The sequence below is a fragment of the Equus quagga genome, chromosome 10 (assembly GCF_021613505.1).
Source record: "Equus quagga isolate Etosha38 chromosome 10, UCLA_HA_Equagga_1.0, whole genome shotgun sequence".
Taxonomy (NCBI): domain Eukaryota; kingdom Metazoa; phylum Chordata; class Mammalia; order Perissodactyla; family Equidae; genus Equus; species Equus quagga.
Window position 1 is genome coordinate 64,438,904 of NC_060276.1, and position 22,444 is coordinate 64,461,347.

General features: G+C 35.5%; 1 protein-coding gene across 7 annotated transcripts in view; it reads left to right on the plus strand.

Annotated features, from left to right (window-relative positions):
* The window catches only part of ATRX (ATRX chromatin remodeler), a 219,707-nt gene that overhangs the window by 129,166 nt on the left and 68,097 nt on the right, over window positions 1-22,444 (plus strand). For all 7 annotated transcript variants that reach the window (XM_046672819.1, XM_046672821.1, XM_046672824.1 and 4 more), the window contains 5 exons: window positions 1,242-1,359; window positions 10,810-10,940; window positions 11,468-11,556; window positions 11,685-11,857; window positions 18,264-18,417. In XM_046672819.1, coding sequence (XP_046528775.1) covers window positions 1,242-1,359; window positions 10,810-10,940; window positions 11,468-11,556; window positions 11,685-11,857; window positions 18,264-18,417 — 665 coding nt within the window. The remainder of the gene's footprint in view (window positions 1-1,241; window positions 1,360-10,809; window positions 10,941-11,467; window positions 11,557-11,684; window positions 11,858-18,263; window positions 18,418-22,444) is intronic.

The following is a 22,444-nucleotide window of genomic DNA, read 5'->3' on the forward strand; positions in this document are numbered from 1 at the left end:
TATATAGTTTTACAGTTAAATCTCCTTGCCTTGTCTTCAAAAGTTTATACAACATTGAACTTTTTTTAAAAAAGTTCCATTGAGAAGTTTAGAACGTAATTAATTCACTTGCCAATTATATGTCTTTATATTTTAATATGTTAATGTTTAGATTCTTCATTCTTAATATAGGGAGTATGTAAAAGGAACACAGCTATTGTGATTAAGAAATTTCTAAGCTCACCCTAATTCTCTAGTATTTTAAACCTCACTTACTTGAAATGGTTGTAGGAAAGGCAATTATGAATTATGAGAGGAGCCTTTTTAATGTAATCCTGAAGAAACAATTTTATTACTTTTAAGTACTTACAATAACCTGCATGGTGTAATAGTGTTGTTTACATACGGATCTTCAGTAGACCTATATTAATAAGTAGATAAGTATGTAGAGACTGAGCTAGCAGTTAATAGATCTCAAAATCCATACTGTTTTTCTTCAGACACTAGATACTAATGGTAGCCACAAAGATGTTGTAACAAATGAGATAGACTATCCTTCTGGCTGGATATACTTCCATCATGTAAGGCAAAGGCATCCTGTTTGTTCAGGTTGGCCACAGGTACTAGCAAATACTGTGTTTCAGTATTGCTGCTACTACCTAGGCAGTGTTTTTCTGATTTAGGTAGTCATTTGTATCAAGCACATTATTAGTGTTCTTTCTTTCCTATTTCTGTAATTAAATAGTTTCAAGAGTGCTTGTACATGGCTTGCTGTCTCAATTGGCAAACATTCCCCCTAGAGTTATGTGTTATCCTGTGGCATATTGGCACATCTTACCCAAATGACAGCCTAGACTGCGTCACTTTGATTCATCAGTTTTACTGTATGATAATCTTTTTGCTAGCACTACCTGCTACATCCCCTCCTCACCTTTTAATCTTTTCTTTTTTCTGTATAAAGGAGAACATTTTAAACACTAAATTGTTCACTTGGTAATATGACTCCTTCAGTTTAAAACCTGCCTGGTGTGTTGCAATATCTTTTTACTAGTGCATCATATTGTGTAGTCATATGAAATATATTAACTACTATCAATTGTGTGATTAAAGAGAGTAAATATGTTTAAGAAAATGTTTTCTTATATGTTTGGTACCTATTTATGTGTATCTTTTAGTTGCAAACAGTGATAATTCTTAGAGCAGTTAATTCCTGTCACGTATATAGGTTAACTAATTTTCCTTTTCTTTCTTGTTAATTACAGAGGAAAGATTATACAGCATTAACAAAGTTCTTGCCTCCAAAACATGAATATGTGTTAGCTGTGAGAATGACTCCTATTCAGTGCAAGCTCTATCAGTACTACTTAGATCACTTAACAGGTAACAAATACACTTAGTTTGTTTTTATCTTCTCTCTAAAAACATTCTTTTTCTAAAGAATGCTATCTTGGTAATTTTACCATGTCAGTTGTTCTTTTTCAATTTTGCATTTGAATAAAATGGGTGTGCTTATTTTGTAAAAGTACAAAACATTTTTAATTAAAAAAACTAATATTGTCAAAATAAAATTAAGGAACAAATTGGTGAAAAAAGATACACAGCACATTTGAACAATGCCCTTAATTTCTAAAGAGCTTTTCTTTCAAAGAAATTATGAATGTGAATAAATCCATAAAGGAAGATATATAAAATTCCAATGTATTATTTAAAAACTTTGAACCACATTAGTAATAAAAGGCATGTAAATCAAATCCATGAAATCATTTCTCAGTTATCAAATTGACGAAAGTTGAAGTAAAAAAAAAAAGGCAAAATACCAGGCAGGGCATATATTATGCTCCCAATGTTACAATAAAAATACACACAAATGCCTAAAATACAACAAAGTGTTAACAGAGATTGTTTTCTGGGTGGTTTCATTATGAGGAACTTCTAGTTTATTTCCTACTCTTTTCTGTGTGCTTTTAAAAAGTACAATGAATTAGGTATTGTTTTATCATCACTCAAGTCGTGTATGTGTCTGTCTGTGTGTCTGTTGCTGTGTGCCTGAGCTTGTCACTGTTCACAGAGCAAACCCTCATTTCTGTTTGGTTTGGAGTGAAATTTCTTATTTGTTGGTCACTTTATTCTGGTACTTTTCCTTAAGTGATGTGCCAGATTTATTTAGGGGTTACAGGTTAGAAGGTGCCCTTCAGCCATTGTGGGTACATAATTTATCAAAAAGTAATGGAGGGTAGAAGTGTGTACACACATATTAAAATGATAGTTCATATCATATCAGTAGTTAAAGTGATGCTCTTGGTAACCACAGTGCATTTTAGAGAATATTTATTGTATCATCCTGTATTGAATGACAAAAATTGCGCACAAAGTTAAGTAACCAAATAGACTCATCCCAATGAGAGAGTCACAGTGTAGTTTAAGAAAGAGAGTCATGTCCAGATCTATCTTTCATTAATCTCTGAGTATTAAAGGGTACTAAATTTGGTCATTTAATATTTTTTCCATTTTAAGTTTTGCTTTATCTTAGGGAAAGTGCTGGCAACAGTGCTTTCAAATATTAGAGAATCAGTTGTCTTTAATAACCAATAGCAAAATAATAGCTCTTGTATAGATGTTAAAATGTACTCTTTTAAGAACAATTCAATATTTAAGAGTTAAGGGAGCCTCATTCTTTGTGACTTTAATTGATAGGAGAGGTATCTAAAGTATTAATTGCCAAAGCTGCTAAACTCTGAAAGGTATGATTGTTAAATTGTCATCTGGTGCCATGAATCTTTCGGTCATGAAAAGGTCTGGGGTTCTGCCTCTACTAAATGTAATGTTTTATTTTCCTTAAAGTAGAATGTCCCAAGTTAATAGCTCCTTTGAGAAAACTTCCATAAAAGGCCAAGTGGGTTATGTTAAAGGCTACTCTATCTTGATTCTCATTACAAATTACCACAGTATTTCTCCTGAAATGTCACCCACCTATCTCACTTGCATTTAAAATATTTGGTATTTTATCTATTACGTATTCCAAAAATTCTTTTGCTTCTATATTTGACTCTTTTTTAGACTCTTCTTAGTTTTAAGAAGTTCAATTATATTTTGCTTTTAATACCAGCAACTGTTGGATGATAAATTTTAGCAGTGATAATTTATAATATATTTAATATTTGCAGAATTAAAGTCATAAGAGACTGACTTCTAATGAATTTTAAGGAAATTGAAATCCTCTTAATTTTCCTTTGTTCCCTTTTTTCAGTATAATTGTGCAGTCTTCCTTTTACCATCAGGTATCAGAAGTTTGTATTTCCACATACACCTCTGCCTTCAGTAAACAGTTTAGGTTTTATAAGTGTGCATACTTAATTTTCTTATTGTTGAATGAATGACTTCTCCAACTCTTGACTGGCTTCTTGTGCGAGAAAGCTGAGTCACTTCTCCTTTGTTGAGGGCTCCATGGTTTGTTTGGGTTTTCTTATGTATCCTTTTTTGGTGAAGAAGATTGGCTGTGAGCTAAAATCTATTGCCAATCTTCCTCTTTGTTTTCCCCTCCCCAAAGCCCCAGTACATGGTTGTATATCCTAGTTGTAAGTCATTCTAGTTCTTCTATGTCGGATGCCACCAGAGCATGATTTGATGAGTGCTGTGTAGGTCTGTGCCTAGGATCCGAACTGCTGGACCCTTGGCCACCAAAGTGGAGTGCACAAGCTTAACCACTTGCCCACAGGGCTGGCTTCCTAATTTTTTAATAAGTAAATGTTAGCCTGATTTTAAGCTTAAAGTGGCATTAAAATCCATACACTGTCTTAAGGCCTGCAAAAATGGAGCACGTGAAAACACAACCGACAGAATGGGAGAAAATATTTGCAAATCATATATCTGATAAGGAACTGATATCCAGAATATAAAGAACTCCTACAACTCAACAACAAAAAACTCAAGCAACCCAATTCGAAAATGGGGAAAGGACTTCAACAGATATTTCTTTAAAGAAGAAATACAGATGGCCAATAAGCATGTGAAAAGATGCTGTATGTGTTCACTAGTTATTAGTGAAGTGCAAATCAAAATCATGACATACCAACTCACACCCAATAGGATGGCTTTTATCAAAAATAAAATAAGAAAAAGAAAAGGAAAAATAACAAGTGTTGGTGAGGATATGGAGAAATTAGAACCCTGCTGCATTGCTGGTGGGGAATGTAAAATTTTGCAACTGCTGTGGAAAAAAGCAGTGTGGCAGTTCCTTGAAGAGTTAAACAGAATTACAGGATGATCCAGCATTTCCACTTCTAGGTATATACCCAAATAATTGAAAGCAGGAACTCAAGCAGATACTTGCATACCCATGTTTATATAGCAACATTATTGATAATAGCCAAAAAGGTGGAAGCATCCCCAGTGTCCATTGATGATGAATAAACAAATGTGATATATATATGTATATATACACACACAATGGAATAGTATTCAGTCTTAAAAAAGAAAGGAAATTCTGACACCTGTGACAACATGAGTGAATCCTACAGACATCATGCTAAGTGAAATAAGCCAGACACCAAAGGACAAGTACTGTATGATTCCACTTAGAGGTAGAGTAGTCAGATTCATAGAGGTGGAAGGTAGAATGGTTACCAGGGGCTAGGAGAGTGAGGAATGCAGAGTTATTTTTAATGGGTACAGAGTTTCTGTTTAGGATGAAGAAAAAGTTTTAGAAACCGAGAGTGGTGATGGTTGCACAACATTGTGATTATACTTAACAGCAGTGAATTGTACTCTCATAAATGGAGAACCGTAATATGCTTTTGTCTCTAAAAATGCACAGGTCCAAGTGCCACCCTTTAGAGACTGATTCAGTGGATCTGGGGTAGAGCTCAGGCATCTGCATTTTTATATGCCCTCCAGGTGATTTTGATGTATCCTCAGCTTGAGAACCACTGCTCTAAATGATGCTCAACATCCTTGGCCATCAGAGAAATGTAAAAACCACAATGAGACACTACTTCATTACTCACTAAGATGGCTATAATCCAAAAGATAGAAAATAAGTAGTGGTGAGGATATGGAAGAATTGGAAGCTCATGTGTTGCTGGTTTGGAATGTCAAATGGTGTAACTGATGTGGAACACAGTTTGACAGTTGCTTGAAAGGTTAAGTATAGCATATGACCCAGCAATTACACTTTTAGGTGTATACCCAATGGAAATGAAAACATGTCCACACAAAGATTAGTACACAAGGGGGCTGGCCCCGTGACCGAGTGGCTAAGTTCGTGCACTCTGCTTCAGTGGCCCAGGGTTTTGCCAGTTTGAATCCTGGGTGTGAACATGGCACCACTCATCAAGCCATGCTGAGGCGGCATGCCACATGCTGCAACTAGAAGGACCCACAACTAAAAATACACAACTGTGTACCCGGGGGCTTTGGGAGAAAAAGGAAAAATAAAATCTTAAAACAAAGATTAGTACATTAATGTTCATAGCAGCATTATTCATAATAGTCAAGATCTAGAAACACCCCATATGTCCATCAACTGGTGAATGGATAAACAAATGTATATGCATATAACAGAACATTATTCAGCAATGAAAGGGAAAGAATTGCTGGTACATGCTACAACACATGGATCAACCTTGGAAACATGCTAAGTAGAAGTCAGTCACGAATGACCACACATTGTATGATTCCATTTATAGGAAAGGTCCAGAGTAGACATATCCACAGGGACAAAGTAAGATTAGTGGTTTCCTAGGGCTGTGAGAGGAATAAGGAGATTGGGAGATGATGGCATAGGGGTACAGAGTTTCCTTTTAGGGTGATGAAAATGTTTTAAAAACTGGATTTTGGTGATGGTTGCACAACTCTGTGAATATACTAAAAGTCATTGAATTGTATACTCGAAATGGTAAATTGTGTGATATGAGAACTGCATCTCAATAAAACTTTTTAAAAAACTCAATGGCTTAGTTTTTTATCTACGGAAGTTTTATTCAGTTATTTTCCAGCTGATTGTTCGTTCTTATGATTTCCTGTGTCTCGCATGTATTTTCAAGATTGTCTTTAACGTTTCTTTAAACAAAGTAAACAGTTATAGTCTACATCTGATCATTCCAATTTCTGAAATCCTTATAGGTCTCTTTCATCTCTCACTCTCTTGTTTCTTTTGGTTTTCAGGAATACTGCCATGTTTCCCTGTGTATTTAAGTACCTTTGACCACAAGTTCATAATATCCCTTGGAGTATTATATGTGGGAATTCTTTGAGGCCTAGCCAAAAGACTGGTTACTCCAGAAAGGATTTGCAGTTGTTTCTGAGGGGTCTGAGGATAATATTAGTCTGAGATCCCTATATGTTATACTCTGTGCTCAAGACTTTTAAAACTCTTAAGTTAGTATGAATTTGGGCTAATGATGGATTGTTTGATGATATGAACTGGGAGCTCTGTGGTACTTAAAATATTATTCTTTTGTTTCTTCTGCTTTCTGCCTCAATAAAATAACTATACCCCAGAGAATGTTAACCAGTTTTAAAGGTCTTTGCATGATAGTTCAAGGATGGTAGTTATGTGAGATTCCTCTTGTGTGGCCAATTAGAAGGTGGTATGACAACAAGGTTTAGATTTAGACTTGAACAGATGTAACAGCATGTGTTTAGACATCAGACCTAAGCCATTTGCTTAAAGTCAGCTTTATAGGGCCAACGTTGGTGTAGTGTAGTGCAGCAGTGAGATATCTAATACCAATGAGATTCTCTATTTTCACTTCTTGTTCATTATGTGTAGAATTCTCTGGCACCTCTTGGTAGGAGTGTTATTACTTGGGTTTTCAGGCTTTCCTAAATTTTTGTTATGCTCAAAAGTGTTCTTGATTCCTAGCAGTTAACTCTTAATGAGCATTAGAGCATAGAAAATCAGATTTCTGAGATAGTACAAATTATTTCATCAGCAAAGATTTGTGATAAACTGTGTATGTAAGTCCTAGAAGATGTTTCTAAATTCTTAGTGACCTATCACCCCCAAGGCTCTCTAGATCAACCCTTTTTAATCGTTTACATGGAAGATTCTTTGAAAGAATTTTTAGGACTTGGGGAAACTGTGTATAAAATTTATTATATTTGTAGCCCATGGTACATTACTGTGATGCTCCCCCCCAATTCCCTGCTTATCATAGCCTCATTAATCATTAGAATACTGTAGTAAGACTGGTTGTTTTTTAATACCATAATTGTAATTTGTAAAGGGTCAAAAGAGGATTTGAACATAAAAGGCTTTAATCTTGTAGTTTTGGAAAGTTTGCTTCAGTGCCACTGTCTTCATCCCTAAACAGCCTCGAAGGGCACTAGGGCAGTGTGGTAGGCTGAGTAATGGCCACCTGGAAATGTCAGGTCCTAGTTCCTGGAACCTATAAGTGTTACCTTATAAGAAAAAAGGATTCTTGCAGAGGTGATTAAATGAAGGATCTTGAGATGAGGAGATTGTCTTGGATTGGCCAGGTGGGTCCTAATGCTAATTGCAGGTGTTTTTGTAGGATAGAGGCAGAGGGAGATTTGATACACAGAGAAGAGGAGGCAGTGTGACCATAGAGTCAGAGATTGGAGTGATGTAGTCACAAATCAGGTAGTGCCAGCAGCCACCAGAGCCTGGAAGAGGCAAGGAACAAATTCTCTACTGGAGCTTCCACGGGGAACGCAGCCCACTGGACACTTTGATTTTGGCTCAGTGGGACTGATTTCTGATCTTCCGAGCTATGATGGGGAGTACCTTTCTGTTGTCTTAAGATTTCAGGTTTGTGTTGATTTGTTATGGCTGCCCTAGGAAACTAATTCAGGCAGTTAGTTTTTCCCCAAACACTTTTGTTTTGACTCGTACCCTGGTTTGCAATACAACAATTATCCAAGAAGCTTCTTAGAAAGTTTAGATTTCTGTGCCTCATCACAGATCTAGGGAATCAAAATTTCTAGGAATGGGATCCAGGGATCTGTATCTTTAACAAACTGCCCAGGTGATTCTGATGTACACCATGTTTGATAAACATTTCACTAGGATGCTGTATTGGTTTCTTATTACTGCTGTAAAAAGTTACCACAAATTTTATGGCTTATGACTACACAAATTTATTCTCTTTTATAGTTCTTGGAGTTTGAGGTCCGATGTTAGTTTCACTAGGCTAAAGTCAGCAGGACTTCTGGATGTGTTCTTTCTGGATGCTCGAGGGAGAAAAAATGTTTCCTTGCTTTTTTCACCTTCTGGTGGCTGCCTGTATTCTCCATCTTCAAAATGCATCACTCCAATCTCTGATTATGTCGTCACATCATCTTCTCTAATTCTCACTTGTGGGTCCCTCTTATAGAGACCACTGTGGTTGCAATGGATGCATCTGGATGATCTAGGATGGTCTTCTTCCTTTTAGGGTCCTTATCTTGATTGCATCTGCAAAGTCCCTTTTGCCATATAGAATAACGTTAATGGGTGCCTGGGATTAGAATGTGGATATATTTGTGGGGACCCTTATTTAGTTTCCCACAGACCTCGTGATAACATCTCATGTAGAAACCATAGATATAAATGAGGTTCAATAACAGATTGTCATGCGTAATTCATTATGTATTCACTTGCCTTTTTTGGTACTTGTTTTTCCAAATAAAGCCACTTGGAGTCAAAACATTTTTTTAAAAAACGATAGAGTGATTCAATAATAATTGTCAATGCTCTTTTGAGTGGAGAACATTTTTCTGTGGATGTTTATTTGGCCAAATTATTAGCATATCCTTTTTAATGTGGTTCCCGTCTCAACAAAGAATATCAACTCTAATACAAGTCAGTAGTGTAGGTAGAGGAAACTTCAGTTTTTCCTTTTTAAAATTTTCTTCCTTTTTCTGCCTTAGCCAGTTAGGCCTAAAAGTCTTATGAAAATTTTCTATAATAGAAGATGTTTATGTTATGTACAAAAGTGGTTCCCCCTGACAAAACAAAAATTGACTTTATAGTCAGTCTTTCTTGGAGAATGAAATGGTGGTTAAATTTAGCTTACCTCTTTTGAAATCTCTCTTTCCTTCATATTAATTTAAAAACTCATAAGGTTTTCAGTAATGGATAGAACAGCTAGGCAGAAGATCAACAAGGAAGTAGAAGACTTGAAAGGAACAGACATCTGTAGAACACTCCATCCAACAGCAGCAGAGTACACATTCCTCTCAAGTGCACATTGAAACATTCTCCAAGATAGACCATATTTTAGACTATAAAACAAGCTTCAATTAATATAAAGGGATACAATCATACAAAATATTTTCTTTAACCACACTGGAATGAAATTACAAACCAGTAACTGAAGGAAAGTTAGAAAATTCACAAATAAGTGTAAATAACACACTCCTAAATAACCAAAGGCTTGAAGAAGAAATCACAAGGGAAATTAGAAAATATTTAGAGATGAATGAAAACAAAAACACAAGGTACTAAAATATGGGATGCAGGTAAAGCAATGCTTAGAGGGAAATTTATAGCTGTAAATGCCTATTTCAGAAAGATCTGAAATTTATAATCTAACTTTCCACCTTAAGAACTAAAATAAGAGCAAACTAAACCCAAAGCACATAGAAGGAAGGAAATAATAAAGACTAGAACAGAAATAAATATAAAGGAGAAAAGAAAAACAGTAGAGAAAATCATTGAAACCAAAAGTTGGATCTTTGAAAAGATCAACGTGTAATTGATAACTCTTTTGCTGTACTTACAAAGTAGTAACGAGAGGAGGCACAAATAACTAAAATCAGGAATGAAGGAGCATCACTACTGACCTTAAGAGAAATTAAAGAATTATAAGAGAATGCTATGAACACTTGTATATCAAGAAATTAGATACCTCATTTTTATAGCAATGATTGCTGTCATACACAGTGAAAATACCTCTAATCAGGCAAAATAATCAGTACCTGATTTTTATTAGTGTTTTATATCATTACTAAATTTTCTCTTGTCACTCATGGAGGCAAGATTACTAATTATCAGTGAATTTGCATCTTTTAAAACTGTAAACAGAAAAATATGTTATTGCTTAAATGATTTTTTAAAAAAAATCAGCTTTGTTCTTTTGCATTTTAATTTTGTCATATTAGTGAAATGTGCATTCATTTCATTCTCATAGAAAAAATAGAATGTTGAAATTACTCTGGACAGAAGAAATCTAATTAATTTTCAACATGAAAACCACAATTTTAGAAGCACTTGTTTTTGTGTAAGAATAGTTGGAAAGAGTTGCTAAAGGACTCTATATAGAGAGAGGCTTTATCTCAAACAGGAGTTTGTAATCTAGGGTCCTTGGATAGAATTTAGGGAGGTATATGAACCTGAATAAGAAAAAATTACATGTTAATTTTCACTAATCTCTAACAAAAATGTAGCATTTTTTTCAATTATGAGTGTAGGCAACAAACTGTAGTAGTAGTACTGACAACTGTGACTTTGTTACTGTTAGAAATCAGAAATATTTCTACATATTATTGTTGTTAACTAATTTCTCAGAATTATTTACCTTTATCAATACTTCAAAATTTCGAATTGTTAGACTTGCTGCTATATTTATTTAATGCATTCATAAAGTACATATATTACTATGTCACAAATTTTTTTAATATTCTGAAAATTTCTATATAATGAGTTTCTTTTGTAATCCTATTTATTTTATGTATTTCAAAACATTCTAAGGAAGAGGATCTGTAAGCTTCTCTACTCTGCCAAAGGAGTTCATGGCACAGATAAAGTTAAAAGTCTAATTTAGAAACACCTTGGTTGAAATAGAGAATTCTCATATCTTAACGTTAACTATTTTTTCTTTTGATCAGGTGTGGGTAATAGCAGTGAAGGCGGAAGAGGAAAGGCCGGTGCAAAACTTTTCCAAGATTTCCAGATGTTAAGTAGAATTTGGACTCATCCTTGGTGTTTGCAGCTGGACTACATTAGCAAAGAAAATAAGGTAAATCAAGTTACTTAAAATTGATTAAAAGATATATGTTGGAAGCAGAATAACTTTAGGAAAAAGGTTGATCTATTATAGACTTACTATATATTTGAATTTTCTTTTGCTTTGTGGTACAATAATTCAACCTATTTTATTTCTAGCTAATTTCTATGTTTGAATGCATTATGATTATGGAAAGAGTATTAAATGTTAATCATAACATTTTGCATAACCATAGTAAAATGATCAACACTAAGAAATTAACATCGGGTCAACACTGTTAACTAAACAACAGACTTTAATTGGATTTCATCAGTTTTTGTACTTCTGTCCTTTTTCTTTTCCATGATTCAATCCAAGACTTCACATTTCATTTAATAGTCATATCTATCATGTCCCCATTTTTTCTAATCTATGATAGTTCCTCAGTTTTTCCATATCTCATGACAATTAACTTATCCTTACATAGAATAAGCAAACATCATTTAATTTGTAATATGTTGAAATAAACTATTAAAACATTCATCATTTTTTTTCTCTAGGGATATTTTGATGAAGACAGTATGGATGAATTTATAGCTTCAGATTCCGATGAAACCTCCATGAGTTTAAGCTCCGATGATTATACAAAGTAAATTAAATACTTTTTGTGCCCTGTGTTGACACATTTAAAATCCCTACTTGCTGCTTGTCCTCTGATAATTGGCATTTGTATCTTTACTATGCTTTGCTAATATTTTGAATTTGTTCTTTTTTTAGAAAGAAGAAAACAAAGGGGAAAAGGGGGAAAAAAGACAGTAGCTCAAGTGGAAGTGGCAGTGACAATGATGTTGAAGTGATTAAAGTCTGGAATTCAAGATCTCGGGGAGGTGGTGAAGGAAATGTGGATGAAACAGGAAACAATCCCTCAGTTTCTATAAAGTTGGAAGAAAGTGAGTCTAATGAATGTTGCCTTTATCATGAAACATTGATTTAGAAAATATTGTGTCGTCACGTCAGTGCTTTTTTCATTTATTAATTATCCTCATTAATTGGCTCAAAGGAGTATCTTTCCTCAATTGGTAAGCATCTGGGATAATCAGGTATGCATAATAAGAACAAATATCTGATGAATGTTTAATTACAAGCAAGCCATTGTGCTCTCTCTAGTATTTAAGAGAGGAGGGAAAAAAACCCCTAATGTTTATTTACATCTATATACCTAAACTCTGTATTATTTTCACTCCATGTGTTAGGTAACTTAATTCTTTCTTGAGCAGCCTTGCAATGTTGTTGATATCTTTATTTTTATAAATGATTAGTAGAACTGGGATTCAGACCTAGATACGTCCAATCTCCAACCACCACAGTATTTTCACTTAACTACATATAAATAACTGGAAGCATTTCAGGTAATTAAGTATGATTGTAATTAATTTTATACAGTAAAACTGGTTTTAATCGTTTATTCTTTTTCATTTGTAATTCTTCATAATCTACAATTATTGTCTAGCTTAGATTTCCCCTGTATCATATATAGTTTGTGTTAACGTCTTTCACTTTCTCTTTTTCTTTCTCTTGTGCATGAGTATACACACAGTGAAAGTCTTCGATTGAACTTGCCAATGGCTGAAGTTATCTTTATCCATATCTACATTTGAAGAATTAGTGTTGAGGCTCTATATCCTCCTAGTGCACTGACAGGTGTCTAGGAATTCCATAGCTGGGGCCAAATACCAGAATATTTGAAATATCAAATATCTAAAGATAGTACAGTGTAAATAGCTCTAAATATTTGGCATTTGGGAGTCATGGAGCAAAGCAGTTGATTGTGAAGAGAGGAGAGATGTGGGTGCCCCCTAGGTAATGATCCTGTACTCACACAAGCTTGGCTGCTCTCAGGCCTGCAGCTGAACTAATTTGGCGATTCCCTGAGAGACATTTCTCTCTTCAGTACCTCCTTGGAAAAGACAGATGGCAGCCTAGCTGCAGACCCTGGCTTACCTCTCTAAGAAATCAGGGGAAGAGTAAAAATTATAAAATTTCCCTCCTCCTTCTCTCCTGTTAACTCATAAAGGGAGTTTATTATCAGTGTCCATTTTCCAATTAGATTGAAAGAATATTTTTCTAAGACTAGTAAAGGAGTGGTTATAGTTTACTCTAGGGTAACGGGAAGCTCCTGTTACCTCCTCCCCTGCTCTCCCAATCTGCCTTCTCACTTAAAATTCTCCACAGTCTCACCTCATAATCAGAAATAAGTAACTTATGTGTTTATGTGTTTCTGGGAATGATTTTTAAAAAATAGTCTCATTGAAATTTTTTCTTGTAACTTACGGTTAAGAGAAGAGAGCGAGTAGACTAACCAGTATGTCTCATTCTGTGCTGTAAATGGGTTGCATAAAAGTATGCTGAAGTATTGATCCCTTCATCACTTGGAAGTACAGGTGGGATCTGAGGCAGCTGGGTCACCTCCAGAAATGAGTAGCCTCTTCCATTTTTTCTGGTGTGCTATATAAGTATTATCGCTTTCCATATATTCCATAATGTGAAAAAGGGAAAAAATGGGGGCAGAGAGTAGGTAGCTACATGTTGTGGACTTAAAAGCAGACAGGGAAGGCTCTGGGTTCCAAATGACAAACTTTGACTACTTGTCTAGGGTCTTGGTTTCACTTTAGCTGTGTGCGGTCAAATAGAAGTCATTCATATATGGATGTATTTTATATTTTTTGCAGCTATGTGCATGTATAGTTTGTCAGAATCATTTTCCAGAAGAAATAGATGATAAAAATCTGCTTTTGTTGTTTAGATCTAGATTAACTCTAGATCTAGGCTGAGTAGATCATAGTATGTGAACATATGCAGTCATGCATCACTTCACGACGGGGATACGTTCTGGGAAATGCATTGTTAGGTGATTTTGTCCTTGTGTGACTGTCATAGAGTTTACTTACACATACCTAGATGATGTAGCCTTCTGCACACCTTGGCTGTATGGTACTAATCTTATGGGACCACTGTTGTGTATGCAGTCTTTCATTGACTGAAACGTCATTATGTGGCACATGACTGTATAGCCAGTACTGTGTAACTTAAAAAAAAATCACTTTCTTATAGTAAATGTAAGAAAATCTGACTAGGAGGTATTAAAGGTCAAAACGTTGTATTTGGAGTTTGAAATGGATGTTAAATAAGGACATGGCTATAATTGAGCTATAATATGATTTTCACTGCATATTTCACTTTTACTTCAAAGAGTTGCTTTTTAATTCTTTTGTAATAGCTTTCTGAATTTTCTGAGAAGCAGCATCTTGAATAAGTCATTTGAGTTTACCTTACAGCATCCCCATTTCTGCGTTCTAGTATTTTATTAGAAGGACAGTTTCATGATGAGGAGATGACTATATAGACTACTTTAAAATATTAGATTTATTATTATTTCAGTATTTTTAGAGTAAGCTTTATTGGTATTTACATTTTAAAATATATGTAATCTATTGTATGGATATAACCTTTTGTGATAGAATCCTTATATATGATGTAGGACCATAATATTAGCATTAATATACCACATTTATTCATTCAACAAATATTTATTGAGTGATTGCTATCTGCCAGGCATTGCTCTAGAAGCATGGATTATATCAGTGAACAAAATGCACTCATGGAGCTTACCATTCTATTACTATTACTACTACTGCTACTGCTACTACTGCTACTATATATACACCTAATATTTTAATGATATGCTACTTTTCTTTTTAAAACTACAGTGTATCTTGCTGCAAATATGGTAGTTAAGTTTATACTTAGAATGCTTCAAGAAATTAGGAGTAAAGATGTGGCCTTCTATTTGTTTGTATTTCCTTTGTGCCTTACCTTATAAGCATTTTGTGATATCCAGGGTGGATATTAAGGAGTGGCTTTGATTAATTGATTAATTCACTGTTACTTATCATGTATATATACACAACACAAAGTTAAAACAGAAGTAAAGATTAGTGCATGTGGATGATGAAATAAGAATACTCAGCATGAAATATCTATTTATAAATTTTAATTACATATTCAGGATATTTATTAACTGCGGTAGCCCATATTTTTCTGGATCACTTTTTATTTTTTTTAGACATTACTGTAAGGTATTGTGATTATATTCAATAAGATCAAAATTAGAATGGAATCTGTTGTATTTCCACAGAAATTGTCTCTTGTCCTAAGCTTTGAGACTTCTTATCTGGTTGCCACATTTTCACTAACTTTCTACCAGCATTTTTTTATTGCTGACGTTTTCACCTTAGGTAAATTACCTTTGGTAAATTTAGGTAAGCATTTCTGAAATTGTGTGCAGTGTGTGGAACTGCAGCATTTTCTGAAGACACTGGTTATTTGCCAGTTGACTAGTTGTAGGAAGGAGTTTAGTCAACATTTGCTTGACAAGCTGTGTGTCAGGAGTCTCCAAGACCACCATCATGTTTAGTGATTCACAGGACTCAGCATATGGTCATCTTTAGGACTATGACTTATTACAATGAAAGGGAGCAAAGGGAAAAGGCACAAGGGACGAAGTCTAGAGAAAACTAGGCATAACCTTCCAAGAGTCCTCTTCCAGAGGAGTCACATAGGTTGTACTGATTTCTTCAGCAACAAGTATGACAGCAGCGTGAAGTTTTGTCTGCTGGAGGAACTCATTTGAGACTAAGTGCTCAGGGTTTTTATTAGGGACTGGTCACGTAGGCACTGTCTGCCTGGCTCTTACCAAATTCCAGACTCTCAGAAAGAAAACAGGTGTTCAGAATAAACCACATTGTTTGTACAGTCTAGGCACAGTGAGCCACTCTTATCAGGTAAAGTTTTATATTGGTACAGGGAACTGTTTACCATTCAAGTTTCCGGACAACAGCCAAGGGCCTACCTTGCAGGGTGGCTTTCCTAAGATGAAATTTTAGTTGACTCTTGAAGGATAGTAAAGCATGAGTAGAGGTTTGCCAGGCAAAGAGGGGAAGAAAGTAATATAAGACATCCAGGGAAAGGTATGGAATCTTGCAATCATGTGACATGTTTAGGCAGTACTCCATTGTGGTTTGAATATAAATGCATAATGAGCTCTCTAAAAGTAATGGAAATCACCAGGACCAGACACAAAGAGGGAACTGATAACCTAAACAGTAAGTTCAAGCAGGTATGCTATGGAAGCCCTAGGGATATTCCAGTCTTGAGATTAGCAACTTTGGTTTTCACCTACCCGGGGATAGGATACAAGACCTTGACCCCTCAATAAGGTGGAGAGTTCTTAGAACCCAGATTAAAGTTGAATCTCTTTAAAGGGTACATGCTGCATGGAAGAATAGGATAGAAAAAAATTTGCCCTTCAATCCAGGGAGATGACAAGGAAGCTTATCTGTTTCACCCTGGGCTCTGGGTTGGGAAAAATAGTTTCCTTTAATTCATAATCATAGACCTTGCCTCACATAGTTTATGGTTTGAGTTTACATTTCTTACGTAGTCTAAACATCTCAGGCTGAAATACTAACTTCAAAAGTAGGTCTGGGTTGATGATCCCCTGGAGCACCTGGCACAAGCAGATTCAGAATCACTGTGGAGATGGGTCACCCCAGGCTACCCAGGATTCTCACATAGTACAGCTACACTGAAAGTGAAGTGACAATGAAAAACTATAGCATCCCTGAGGAAACGATTAACCTTAGGAAAAGTTAGCAATGAAATAAGTTAGCAGTCCACCTGGTGAAAGTTAACACACACCATAAACAGCATGGTTAGATTCTCAAGCACCTCAGATAATAGAACTATTTAATAAAGGCTAAAATAAGTATGTTTAAAGTGATATTTTAAAAATTATAAGCCAGAAGATTTATGCCAGAATATTTAAAATTTAGATGAAGTAGACAACATTCTAGAAAAATCTAACAACATTGAGTGTTCATTGCACTTACTTCACAGTAGCCAAAAATTAGAAATTATCTAAATGTCTGTGAACAGGAGAACTAATAAATGATGGTATATTCATACCGTGGAATACGACACGGCATTTAGAATGACTGAATAAGTCTCAACTTTGAGTGAAAAATGAAAAACTACATTGAGTGAAAAAGTAAGTCATAGAATGATCCAAACCGTATGGTACCACTTATGTATAGTTTGAAAACATGAAGGATAATGTACACTTTAGTGATCTATATGCAGTGAAAATATAAAAACATACATAGAAATAGTAAATATAGAATTTAGGGTTAGTTACCTCTCAGAAAGAAGGGAGGGAAAGAAGAGAATGGGATTGGGTAGGGTCACTTATTAGGCTTCAAAGCATCAGAAGCAGAAATAAAAAGTGTTAAAAATTGGTGAAGATGGGATGTGGGAAGACAGCTATTCATTATATTCTATATACTTTTTTGAATATGTAAAATATTTTATAACAAAAAGATATAAACATTTAAAATACTTTGCATTAAAAATCAATTAAGAAGGTACAAAAACAGGTTAAACCTGTCTTTATTTTGAATTAAACCGTTTATGATTAGATATTATATTTAGATTATTTTGTGTTACTTTCTTACACCTTTTAGTTTCAAAGTTTGTAGGGAAAATAAGGACAAAATGATTTAACATGGTATGGTGATTCTGGGATCAGTCTTTGTTTGAGTTTTCCAGAATTCTAGTAGCATAGTGAAATGTGTCCTGCCCCTAAGATCTTTTCTATCTTGATGTCTGAGTTAGTCAGTCTTCCCTCTCTTCCTCTCTCCCTTCTTCCCTTCCTCTCTCTGTCTTACTTGTGATCTCTAGGTCTCTTTCTCTCCTGGTCCCTGTCTCTTGGGGTGTGTTTTGGGCCTGGGGGTCTCTGTCTCTTAGAGCCTCTGTCTTTCTGAGCCCCCTGACCCTGGGTTGTGTTTCTCATACTTGCACTTTCTCAGGGTCTGTCTCTTGCTTACTCTCTCACTTGGTCCGGCCCCCTCACCCATGTCTTTCTTCCTCTGCATGCATATGTGTGTGTCTGTCTTCACTCTTTGTCTCTTTCTCTCCCTCTCCCAAGATGGGTTTGTTCCCTCTACCCAACTCCCCCACCTCATGTCTTTCTCTCTCAGTGTAGAGCTCTTGCTCTCCTGGAGTGGTCTTTTTTTTCTCTCTGAGCGTGTGTGTGTGTGTGTGTGTGTGTGTATGTATGTATGTGTGTGTGTGTGTGTGTTGCTCACCTCTCCCAGATCCCTCAGTCTCTTTCTTTTTTACTCTCTCATTGGGTTGGTCTATATCTGTTTTCTCTTGGTCTCTTTCTTAGTCCCTCTCTTGGGGTGTTTCAGTTTCTTTCCGTATTTGCCTACTTATTTATGTTTCATTTATTTTATTTAGGTAAAGCTACTTCCTCTTCTAATCCAAGCAGCCCAGCTCCAGACTGGTACAAAGATTTTGTTACAGATGCTGATGCTGAGGTTTTAGAGCATTCTGGAAAAATGGTACTTCTCTTTGAAATTCTTCGAATGGCAGAGGAAATTGGGGATAAAGTGTAAGTTCTTTCCTATTTTTATTATATAAATGAACCTTTTGATAACCTATTATTTAAGCAATTTGTTTAAAGAAATCTATTTTGTTTTCTTCTTTTCTAAAGATGTAATGTCTTTGATTAGTATATTGATAGATAACTATCTTCCTTCTAAGCCACTAGTTGAGTGCATATTCTGGTTATTTCTTCAGTACTGTTTTCCCCTTCTGGCTATTGCACCTCAGTTATTTCCTTGAGCCAAGCCTCTAGTTGATATCTATATTTCACCATCTTCAAAATCATTTTTTGATCCATGCAGTGTGGCTTCTATTGTCACTTTACTGAGATTTTTCCTTCTAATGTCACTTAGTGATCTTCGGATCCCCAAATCTAGTGGACACCTCTCAGACTTTCTTTTTTCTTTTTCTTTTTCTTTTTTTGAGATTGGCACCTGAGCTAATATCTGTTGCCAGTCTTTTTGTTTTTTCCCTTCTTTTTCTCCCCAAAGCCCCCCCACCCCAGTGCATAGTTGTATATTCTAGTCATAGGTCCTTCTAGCTCTGCTGTGTGGGACGCCACTGCAGCATGGCTTGATGAGTGGTGCTAGGTCTGTGCCCAGGATCCGAACTGGCAAAACCCTGGGCTGCCGAAGCGGAGCACGTGAACTTAACCACTTGGCCATGGGGCCAGCCCCATCAGACTTTATTTTCTTTCACCTCTTTGACTATTCTCTCTTTATCGTTTCTCCTTTGTTTTTTGTTCCACTTCTAACATTTGTGCCCCCATTCTCTTCCCTGCATCCCTACCCCCCAATCTCATCTTTCAGATTACTATTCAAAAAGTGTACTTTTAAGTTTTGGACCAGACTTATTGTTTATGCTGTTATAAAGTCCAAACATCTGTGTGTTACATATAAAATATATCTGTGGTGCTTTTAATAACAATTTAAGGCAAAAATAAAACAATCATTTATCTTCAAACAATTTCAATCTTAGTTCCTGTAACTCTCCTGGAAAGAGGTAGATCCTCTGTTGTATTTCCATGCCACCTTTTAATAATATACCTCTACTCTTAACATAGTCTAATGTACTTACATGTATCTTTTCACTGGATAGTGAGTTGTTTGAAGATATAGACTGTTTTAATCTTTTTTGTTAACCACCGTACCTGGCACCTAGGAAGTACTCACTAAAAGTAATTTTTGTTGTATATTGTCACTTTATTTATACAGAAACAAGTGGTTCAGATAAAGAATGATGTTGGCTTGGAATGGAGTGCTAGTAGTGGAGATAAAGGGTATGTTTTGGAGGAGAAATAACAGGATTTGGTAGATTAAATGAAGGGCAGTAGGAAGGAGAGAGTAGTCAGAGATGAAATCCCAGGCTTCCAGCCTAAATGGCTGGTAGATTATAGTGTTATTTACTAAAATGGAGAAGATCAGGGGAGAACTAAGTTTATTAGAGGTAGTAAAGAGTCCTGCTTTGGATATGTTACGTTTGAGGCCTATTAAATATCCGTGAGAGATGTCAGCTAGAAAGGAGATATTTGAGTTCAGAGTACCTGAAAGGTCAGGAGAGATTATTGCTCTAGACATGCTCATGCTTTTTTCTGCTATCAACTTCTGTAGTTTAACATTAATTCTTATTTGGCTACCATACAAGAATTTTAAGAGTATAAAAGGGATTTTAGTGGTATTTTAATTTCCTAACCAGTACAAGAGTCTCTTCTACCATGTTCATCATGGATGTTCTCCTAGCCTCTCTTGTGGTAGAATATTTGCCATCTCAGGAGGCTACCTATAATTGAGTACTTCAAATTGATAGAAAATGTATCCTTATCTTTAGTTTGTCTTCTCTCCCTATAGCTGTTTCTCCTCTGGTTGAAAATAGAACATATCTGCTGGTTATTTTTAAAGATTGGCACCGTTGAACTAACATCTGTTACCAGTCTTCTTTTTTTCTTCCTTCTCCCCAACCCCCCCAGTACATAGTTGTATATTCTTCCTGTAGGTCCTTCTGGTTGTGCTATGTGGGATGCTGCCTCAGCATGGCTTGATGAGCGGTGCTAGGTCCACACCCAGGATCTGAACCAGTGAAACCCTGGGCTGCCGAGGCAGAGCATGCGAACTTAACCACTCGGCCACGGGACTGGCCCCTGCTGCTTTTTTTAAATACTCTTACAATGATCATTTTTAGTTATAAGCCCAACGGATAGATATTATCAATGTTAAGACTATAAAACTGTGCATTTCCAGACTTGTGATTACCCCTATTCTTTATTTATCCAATATCTCATTATGGAAATTTTCAAACATAAAAAGCAGAAAGAATTTTTCGGTGAATACCCCATATACCTGTCACCTAGAATCTATATTCTATATTTTATTCTTTCTTTATTACATGTCTCTTTTATCTTTCCATCCCTCCATCCATCTTATTTTCCTGATGCCTTTCAAAGTAGATTGCAGATGTCACTACTACTGTTTCAATTGTTCCCTATTCAAATAATGGTGGGTCTTATCCCTCTTGTCACTTTTAACTTTTCTTCTCAGTTTTTGATCTTTTCTTTGTATGGCACAGTTTTAGGCCTAACCACATGGTCTTGAATATACTTCAGTTTTTTAGTCCCTATATCAAAATATGGTTGCAGTAAACAGAACACTTCAGCTAAGTTCTTATTAACACAGACTTGTAGTGAATTTGATTCTTGTTTTTTCTGGACCTTATACTTCCATTCATGTAGTCCGATAGAGAGATTTTCCAACATCTAAATAACACTATTGGTTCATGTTGAACTTCTTGTCAACTAAGACTCTGACTTTTTCTTTTTAAAGAACTGCCGCCAAATCAGATTTCCCTGTTCTCTATTTGTGCAGGTAATCTTTTGACCCAAATGAAAACACAGAGTGAGAAATAAATGAATTTTAGTGATTTTAGCCAGTGGTGTGCTGATAAATAATAGTCCAAATTCCAGATTAACTCCAGTTAAATAATTGGTATTTCTAAGAATTGAAGTTTCCCAGTTACAGGAACCATCAAAAACTTAATTTGTATCTTAGAAAAAATTGATTCAATAAAGGTTTTGTTTCTGGGAAAGATAATCAATCTACTGAGGAATCAAGCCATAGCCCTTGGTCATTTACACTGAGCACCAGGAATCAATTCATTTCCTTAGCAGTATTCTAGGAGTACTAACTGAGAGACAGTAGACTCCCACAGTGCAGAGCTCAAGAAGACATACAATAGTCAGTGCACGTGTCGTTAACTCTAACAGCTGTTTCATAGCTTGAGTTCTTCTAGTTCTGCTAAATCTAAAGACATCAAGCAGTGAATGTTGAAGGATCTTCTGAAGTCGTAAGCATCTCTGTCTCCCACAGTACAGCTTTCAGAATCAAAACAAAATAAAATAAAATATACTTGCCACAGATATCTAGTTCCTTGTATACTGACCTACTTTGTTTGCATATATAAGGGAGAGAATGAACCCTCCTATATTCTCTTTCTAGATTTTTTTCATTTCCATTGTATAATTATGTCCACTTTGCACCAACGGGATAGGTCAGAGTAGTGGTTTTCAACTGTTTCTCAGAGCCCTTGCAAGTTGGTGATCTAGAGCAGAGGGTTAGGAGCCAGTGACATTTTTCCTTCTCCCCCAAGGCCTTAAAGCACCTTGCTTTTATTATTTAACACCACATAAGACTTTATGTGAACAAATAGTTTTCATGGCTAAAAAAGGAGTTAGAAAACTACTGGGATGGAGAATCAGGAATTTGCAAACATATTTGAAATGGGATGACAAAGTGTTTTAGAATGTGTACGATCTAAAATTACTCGAATAACTTTTAGTAGGAAGACTTTTTTCTCATATTCTCTATACAGTGTCTTTTTCAGAGTAAAAGTTTTTAACTTTGACGAAGTCTAATTTATCAACTTTTATTTTCATAGTTCATACTTTTTATGTCATGTCTAAGAATTGTCTGTCTAACCCCGAGTTAAGAAGATTTTCTTCTTTGTGTTCTAAACGTTCTGTAGTTTTACATTTAGATTTATGC